The 8,651-nt window shown below is 57.8% G+C and overlaps 1 protein-coding gene across 1 annotated transcript; it reads left to right on the top strand.

Moving 5' to 3' along the window:
* Positions 1-1,283: 1,283 nt before the first annotated feature.
* Positions 1,284-2,934, top strand: FAM209B (family with sequence similarity 209 member B). The gene is made up of 2 exons (XM_045833152.1): positions 1,284-1,535; positions 2,671-2,934. The coding sequence occupies exons 1-2, from the start codon at positions 1,284-1,286 to the stop codon at positions 2,932-2,934; spliced, it is 516 nt and encodes a 171-aa protein (XP_045689108.1).
* Positions 2,935-8,651: the final 5,717 nt, after the last annotated feature.

Here is an 8,651-nt window from a genome sequence, read left to right as displayed (position 1 = left end):
CGGAGGGTCACGGGCACGCCCTTCGGCCCGCAGCCAGGCACCAGGCCAGCGCTGCCCCAACAGCGGTCGTGGCCCCCCAGGGCCCACGGGCGGACTTCATTGCCCCCGTGTCTCCGGCCAGAAGGCCCCTCCCCTCTCCAGACAGCTTGCCGTCCCCCAGCAGGGGGCGCTGTGCGGCCCAGGCCCACTCCCCGCCCTCCCCTGGCGCTCCACAGAGTCGCACGGGGCCTTGTGGCTGCCCGGGGCCGCACGGAGTGGGAAGGGCCCTGCGGTCCGTTCATCGTGCTCGGGGATCACCCTAATCCTGGGCACCAGGTCTGAGTCACGCGACCCAGCGGGCAAGCACAGGCCTTGTGCTCCGTGAACTGGGAGTTCTCGTTTCACGTCCTTCGGGGAAGCTCGTGGTTTCAAACGCCCTGGCCAGGGAGCCCCAGCCACGCTCCTGGCTTCGGCCTCCAGGTGGGGCTGCCCTCTGGGTCCTCCTCACACGTGCTTGGGAGTCGAGTCCCGCCTGGTTATTCCTCCAACTCGACCACAGCGCCTTCTTCAGGGAGGCCTCCCTGCATGACCTCACCCCTGCTCTTAAAACCCGCCGCTCTAATCCCAGCTTTAATAAAGTCCACCCTCGATTAACCCAGGGCTTGCAGGTAAAATCGGCGAGTGGGAGGCGATAGGGAATGGTGGGGACTGTGGAAAGCACATGACCGCCTAGATGGGCAGTTCCTATTGGGACCAGTGTTTTCAGATCTTCCATATTTTCAGAAGGAGCCAGAAATCTAGGTTTTTCAATGAAAATGCCCCAACGTTTAAATATAAGTAAATAATTTTAGAAACAATGTAGGCCAAACGATACACACCCATAGCTCCCAGGGTATAGCCCCTGGTTTAATATCTCTCTCAAGGGGCTCTGCTCCACGGCGGGGCCCAGGCCACGTGCTCAACACCACGTGCCTGGATCCAGCAAACTGGAGACCAGCACAGGCATCAGCCCGCAGCCCCAGGGTCAGAACGCCTTGCAAGGAGGCAGCGCTCCGGTCACCCCAGTGTCTCTTTTTTTTTATTGCTGCTGCAAATGTCCCCTCCTCCCTCCCAGTCCCCCTCCCGGGCCCCTGTGGGCCCGTCACCCTCCGCCCTGCCGCCGTCACAATGGGACGGCCAGAGCGGCCCCTGCCCGGGGCCTCTGTGACATCACGCAGGGAGGGCCCAGCCCTAGGCCCCCGGTCTCCCGGTGCGAGGGCAACCAGACCCACCATGAGCAGCTTCTTCCCCCACCTCTGCTCGCCATGCGGACGCTGACATGGTTCTTGTTCTTGCCTCTGTGCCTGTCCTGCGGCTGCGCCTTTATGTTCTCTTCCGTGAGGGGGAACGTCAAGGAGCCCCAGGGCCAGGCGCCCTGCGGGGGGCACTTCCGGGTCAGGCAGAGTCTCCCCGAGCACGCCCAAGGCTGGCTCGCCAGCAAGTGGCTCTGGCTGCTGTTCGTGCTGGTACTGTACGCGGTTCTCAAGTTTCGAGGAGGGTATAGTGAGAGGAGTAAGGTGAGCGTGGCTCCTTGCTTTCTTTTTTCTTTCCTTTTTTTTTTTTTTGGAGGGGATGGGAGGGAGGAAGAGGGAGAAACATCCACATGCGAGAGAAACAACCATCGGTTGCCTCTCCAGCGCCCCCCACTGGCTGAACCTGCAACCCAGGCATGTGCCCTGACCAACCGGGAATCGAACGGCCAACTTTCTGGGTTGCGGAGCAACGCCCCACCCGCTGAGAGCCTCACCCCACACCAGCCAGGGCAGGACGGGTTCATTCTTTAGACCACATTGGTTCCATCTCAGAAATGTCAGACTCGGAGGAACGGACGTGCTACTTGTTCCGGGCAGCACCGTGAAATAGGACGGATGGGGACGCCAAGTCCCTGCCCGGTGGCCCTGGGGAACTCTGGCAGGCTCCTGTCCTGACGCAGCCTTCGGGAGGACAGCAGTGCCCAGACACCCCGGGGTTGGGACTGACAGGGGAAGGCCACCTTCTCTTGGTCGCGTGTAGGAGACCTTGGCTTGGTGTTTTGGCCCCGTAGGTAGGTGAGTGTGTGCAGATGGAGGACAGACTGAAGAACTTGGCGTGTTTCAGGTCAAAACTATTCCCAGAGCCAGATTCACGGCCCGATTTTTAACTTGCCTAGCGTTTGACTTACTGCTGGTCACTGAACCAGGTGGAGATGATACCATTATTCCAGGTGAAGGTAGAAACCTGTGGGGAGGGGCTAAGGGGCGAGAAGGTCACCGCCCCCCCCCCAGGGGGCTAACTCTAGGAGGGGAGAGAAACGGGAACCCGGCCGCTCAGTCTCGGCTACACAGATCCCAGGGCCTGTCCAGACTGGCTGGGGCAGGGTTGGCCCGGGAAGGAGATATTTTCAGCTTTGCCATGACTCACCTCTGCCCTTTTAGCCTGAAAGCGGCCCTAGACGGCATGCAAGTGCACGAGCAGGGCTGTGGGCCGGGTTCCAATAAAACTTTACTGACAAAAGCAGACCGTGGGCCAGATGTGGCCCCAGCGGGCCAATCCCTGGGCGAGAGCCACGCTAGACCCGCCTCCTCTCGGGTGCGGGGAGCCCGGCTGTGTCTGCACTGGGTGCAAACCCCCCAAGCCGATGGCGTTCCCCACCCTGCGTGTCTCTCCCGACAGGAAAAGAGTCCTCCCGGCCTTCGAGGCTGTTCGCCGCGCGCGCTGCTGAAGAAAAACCAGAACGCCTCCCCCAGCAAAGACTTCGCCTTTACCACCTTGCACCAGCTCGAAATGGAACTCGTGAAATTCCTCTCCAGGGTGCGGCATCTGAAGGACGCCTCGGCCAGCGGCAACAGCCTCAAGCTCCCGGTCTTCGAGGTGCCTTCGGACCCTCAAAATAACGTGACGATATATGAGATATGGGGCGAGGAGGAATGCGAGTGAATGGATTTGTGTATCGGAGTAGGACAGAAAAAGTTGAGTGTTGACAAAGGATATGCAAACCAATAAAACTATTCTGAAGAAAAATCTCAAATGGGAGATTTTTTTTTTCCTCCGTTGTTAAACTTGAAAAAAAAAATAAATGTGAAACCGGTCGCCGTAGCGGTTCACGTTGTGTTTGTGGCCTTTCTCACTTTCTCGAGAGTTGCGGGTGCCGAGAAGTGTATCCCAGAGACACGGCTGCCTGGGTGATCGCCTCGGTCAAGGTGCCAGGGCCCCTGTGGGACCAGGTGTAGGAAATTTGGAATAAGATGTTAACGTCATTTTCATACTTGCTATCTTTTTTTTTAAAGCATACTAACTCTTTTTTAAATATTTTATTTATTTTATTTTTAGAGAGGGAAGGGAGGGAGAAAGAGAGAGAGAGACATCAATGTGCGGTTGCTGGAGGCCGTGGCCTGCAACCCAGGCATGTACCCTGACTGGGAATCGAACCTACGATGCTTTGGTTCACAGCCCGCGCTCAATCCACTGAGCTACGCCAGCCAGGGCCATACTTGCTATCTTTATATTAGCTTTTTATGCAAAAGACGGCACTCATTATCTTTATGGTTTATTACCTTATAAAGGACTTTAATTATAGGTTTAAAAATGATAAAATGATTACATTAGGAGGGCTGTGGATATATATACAGGAGTGGGGGGAAGGAGGATTCTAGAATCACTTGATTTCCTTACCAGCAGAAAAGTCTCGCTCATTTCACCTCATTATGTATGGACTTTCTCCCACCAACCAGCGGTTACATATGTCCGATTGGACTAAGGAAAATGGAGAATTAATTCCTATTTCCAGTGTAATTTGGAGACAGCTGAGCTACTCAGGGCTTCCTCGACCGGTTGATATGCCTGTTCGTTTTAACGCTGATTAAAAATGTGGAGGTTTGGGCATGTTAACACGGCCGAGGGAAACTACGTCCGCTTACGGCTCTTCAGTGAGCTTCCTGACCGGCGTGCAGGCCAGCCTGAGAGTCCCCCAGCCGCGCTGGGCGGGCCTGGAGAGAGAGGTCAGCTGTGGGGGGGCGGGGGCGGGGGCCGTGGGAGTTCCCTTGTTTCCGCTTCGGTCCACGTTAACACGTGCCCACCCGACCCTCCGCCGCCTTCCTTCCCAACTACAGGGGTTAATTCCCATTGGCCGAGCGGGCATTAGGGGACCGCTGCCCGCCTCTCCCCGCTGGTCAACCTCACTCTTATCTTGGGTCACACCTTTGTCAACGTGCAGGGCGGAAGGGGCTGGGATTACTCCTGGGCTGTTTTTGAGCAAACGGGACTCTCTGCGAGGTATGTTCACCAAAGACTGAAGAAACTCAAAGGAGTGAGAAATACTTTGCGGGGGTTTGAACCTGTGAGATCAACTTGGGGCAGATTCCCGACGAGAATGGAGGTGACCGTCCACAAAGCCAGTGGTCACCGCGCTGTGCGCCCCAGCCCCAATCCAGCCCGCTGGCAGCTTCCGTAGGGCCCAGGGGCCAATGATGGTTTTATTATTGTTAAATGGTTGGGGAAAATCACACAACGAACCATCGTGGCATGGCATTCAGGTTGGAGCGTTCGTAAACATCGGCTGGCTCGCGGCCACCGGCCACTCCCATCTGTCTGTGGCTGCTTTTGTGCTCAGGGGCGGGGCCGGATGATGGCACGGAAACCGTGTGCCCCGGAAGGGAAACTGTTTTCTAGCCCCCGGTACAGGAGACGCTTCGGGGCCCCTCGCTTATGCTAAACTCACAAACTATGTGAGCAGCCAGGGCAGGCGTTCGGCTGTAGTCCTCACAAACACCCACTATTTGTCACACAGGAAGAAAGGAGTGTAGCCTCATAGATCCCAACCGTGTGGTTCTGGGCAGGCCACCAGCGTTCAGAGACGGGGGACAACCTCGGGAAGAACCGAGCACCCCAGTTCTGCAGAGCACAGCCGGCCGGGCATGTGCATCGGAAGGAAACCTGCCGTGCGTTTGGTTTAGCGACTCCCACCAAAGAGCGTCCCCAGGACTTGGCCCAGCAGAGGTCTGCAGATCACAGTTCTGCCCAGAAAACCACACGTCCTCAACCCAGTCACCTTCGTGCCAAGTTTTCCGCAAAAATGCGGGAGAGGTCGGGTTCAGCCCTGGACACGCTCAGCACGGCTCCTCCCCTCTGCGGCCCACTCGAACTCTCCTGTCTCCACGCCGTGTGGTTCCACCTGGGTCCCCGCAGCTGCCGGCCCCGCTGCGTTCACCCAGGAGGTTTCGCCCCAGCGGTGGGCGGAATCCTTTCCCTCGCGGCCGTGCCGTGGGAGTCACCGCGGTTCTGCGCCTCCAGAGCCAGCAAGGAGGTGAAGATTCTGGAGCAAGTCCGGTCACGGAGCTGAGTCTACGTTGTGTGAGCAAAACGCAGGAGTGACAGCCGTCACCTGCGCCGAGGTCTGCGGCTTAGGAAGAAGTCACTCTGGGGGAGGGGATCACACCGCCCTGTGGCCACCCTGTGGGGCGGGGGGTAGGACGCAAGGCAAAGACAGAGGGGACGGGGGACTTCACAAGGTGGCGTCCCAAAGACCGTGGAGGACAGGTGGCACATACCTGGCTGAAGGTGGCAGGCAGAGTTCTAAGATGACCCCCAGGGGCACACACCCCATCTAATCCCTCCCGTGAGTGGGGGCAGCAGCTGTGACTGGGATGGAATTGTCACGGGGTGACTGCATCGTGCCATAGGAGGCCCTGTTAGCGCCAAGACCCCCTCCTGGAGTCCCAGAAGAAGCCAGACCTGTGAGACGCCATCCTGTGAGATGACGGGTCCCCGTGGGAAGGGTCCCTACTTAACAGCTAGGAAGACGCCAGGCACCCAGCCACAGCTGGGGCCCAGAAGAGGCCACCGTGAGAGAGGACCCCAGCCCCCGCTGACACATGGATTTCAGCCTGGGGAGACCCTGAGCAGAGGCGCCCCACCCAGATGCGTGCCCCTGACCCACGGGAACCGTGAAATAACAAATGGGTGTTGTTCTAAGCCACTGAGCTGGTGGCACTTTGTTACCCAGCATTAGAGGATGGTCAGGGCACGCAGACAGCCGAGCACGGACTCCCCAGCTGCTGGTTAGATGCCTAGGATGCCTCCGGCACCTTCCCTCTGACCTCGCCCCTGGCCGCCGAACCAGGGAAGGGGGACCAAAGGAGTACGGAACGTCCCCGGACCCCACAACCAGAGGTCACGAACTATTGGCTCCGGGACCTCACTTCCCTCCCACTCCATGTTGGTTTGGCCCACGGTCATTTTCTTCTAACTTATTACTTTGAAATAATTATAGTCACGCAAAGTTGCAAATGTAGTACATGTTTCGCTTCCTATGGTTTTAGACGGTCAACGGCCATCTAAAAATGTTAAACAGAAAATTCCCGAAACAAACAATTCATAAGGTTTCCTCCGCGGGCTGTTTCAGTGGCTGGGACGAAATCTCGCGATGTCTGTCCGGAGGGGACTCGCCCCTACGTCCGGCCTCCGCACCCTGCAGACGCGCCTGCGCGTTAGTCACGTGACAGCTGCCGGGGTGGGGGCGGGGGCCCTGTGTACAGGTCGCCGTCGCCGCACTTACTAACGGCCGCGGAGCGCACAGCACAGCGGCCGTGCAGGGCGAACGCGCCGCGGAGCAGCCATTAGTGCTGCTTTAGGTGCCAGCCGCAGCTTCTGGACTCAAAAATCATCCTCCGCTGAGGTCGCTGAGACCCACGGTCAGGACGGACTCCTCTCTGAAATCGTGACGGAGGAGAAAGACTTTCGTGCCGGTCTCGCTGCCGCATGCACAGGCACCTCTGGTCACATGGGCATGTTGTCATCTCGGCAAGAAAAGGAGAGGACAGGACAGTAAGATGGAACATTCAGATAACCTTTGTTCCAGTGTGTTGCTGTAATTGTTCTGTTTTATTATTAGTTACTGTTCGTCTCTGGCTGTGCCTACTTCATAAATTAACCTTTATTGTAGCTATGCACATACAGAAAAAAACACAGTATATACAGGGGTCGGTACTATCCGCGGTTTCAGGCATCCACTGGGGGTCTCAGGTCCGACTGCCCACGGATAAGAGGGGCTGCTACCCAGAGAACCTCCTTGTACCCTTCACCTCGTTTCCCCCGGGGGGGCCACGTCTTACCTAACTACAGTACAGTCCCCATGCCACTGCAACAGCATGTGGGAGGGGCTCTCCCCTGGCACCCCAGGGTGAATTCCTGTAACTGCACCACAGCCACGACGCAGGACTGTAATTCCAGTGCCCCAGACAGAGACCTCCGCCCTGCCGCCCCTCACAACCACCCGACCCCTCCCCCACCCCCTCCCACCCTGGGCCACCACACATCTGCTCCCCATTGCAGTGATTTTGTTGTTTTGAGGGTGTCACGTGGATGGAATTTTGCTGCACGTGACATCTGAGATTGGCTTGTTTCGCTCGCACGACACACACCTGAGACCCACCCACCCAACCCAGCACACCTGTCTTTTGCGGAGTGGGTTTCATCAGCCACCTACGGAGGGGTGTTTTGCTCATTGTCAGTTTTTGGCTGTCACGGAGAGAGGTCCGTGTGACAAAGACCCGTGCTTGGATCCCGTGTGGTCATCCGTGTTCGCTTCTCCTGGGTGGGCGCCCCCCGGGGAGGGGCGCGGTTGCTGGGTGGTGTGGGGAGAATATGATGTGGCCCCCGGTAACTTTTTTCAAATTTTGCATTCGTGGCCGACATTTCCCGAGGAGATTTCGCATCCTGTTCCACTGAGGGGGACGGTAGACCAAGGAGTTCCTGTCCCATGCAAACAAACGTGATGTGAGACGCAGTGGTCCCAGGCTTCGGCCCCTGAGCTTTCCCCCGGCCCTTGGGGCGGCACCCAGCCTCCCCCTGGCCCGCCACCCCTGGGGGTTCCCACCCCTCCTGGCTCTTTGCCCTGCCTCCTCCCGGCTACCCAGGCCGAGCCCAGGCCTGCCTCCCCTGCCCACCCTGCGCAGCCACTCTCACGTCACCAGGCTTTTTTTTTTTTGTAACTGATTTAAGAGAGATCGATTTGTTGTTCCATTTAATGGTGCACTCACTGGTTGATTCTCCTACGTGCCCTGACCGGGGATCCAACCCACAACCTTGGCATATCGTGAGGACGCTGAAACCAACTGAGCTACCCAGCTGGGGCTGAAAGTCGAAAGAGATTTTTAAAGTGTGGAGACTCTTAAAGCTGGACTCTGCCTGAGTCATCCAAAAAGGTGCCGCAGTGCCTTGCAGTTACCAAGAATTGCCACTAGGTGGCAGGCGCGGTCCATCACAAAGAACAGCACCTTTTCCAAAGGCGTTGCTTGAGGGGCCCTTGAGAGCAGGGTGTCAGTTGAAGTAACAGAATCCCGGGCACGGAATCATCACATGTCATGTGACGGTTGTGCATATCCGGCCCTCCTGAAAACTTCTCTGCCACAGTGCTGCGAGCCACCCTCAGAGTGAGGAACAGTGTCGGAGCAAAGATGTCACCTCCCGGACATACAGAGCTGGGATGCCACTCCCTCTGGCAAATGCACAGGACAGAACTCTGGCGAAAAGACGGGGCAGGGGGTTTGGGGGGGCTGGGGGCTGGGGGCTGAGGCTCCTCCGTCTGGCATTCCCCCAGCCGTCACAGACACCGAGCCCAGGCCCAGGGTGGCCGCCCGAGGGGGGTGACGTGGGTG

The sequence above is a fragment of the Phyllostomus hastatus genome, unplaced genomic scaffold (assembly GCF_019186645.2).
Source record: "Phyllostomus hastatus isolate PE091 unplaced genomic scaffold, TTU_PhHast_1.1 phas_contig_17, whole genome shotgun sequence".
Classification (NCBI taxonomy): Eukaryota; Metazoa; Chordata; class Mammalia; order Chiroptera; family Phyllostomidae; genus Phyllostomus; species Phyllostomus hastatus.
Note: the sequence above shows the minus strand (reverse complement) of the source record. Positions and strands in the feature narration are given on the sequence as shown.

Coding starts and splice junctions, on each gene's coding strand:
- FAM209B (XM_045833152.1), top strand. CDS start 1,284: ATGCGGACGCTGACATGGTTCTTGTTCTTGCCTCTGTGCCTGTCCTGC. Junction 1,536..2,670: donor GGTATAGTGAGAGGAGTAAG/GTGAGCGTGGCT, acceptor CTCTCCCGACAG/GAAAAGAGTCCTCCCGGCCT.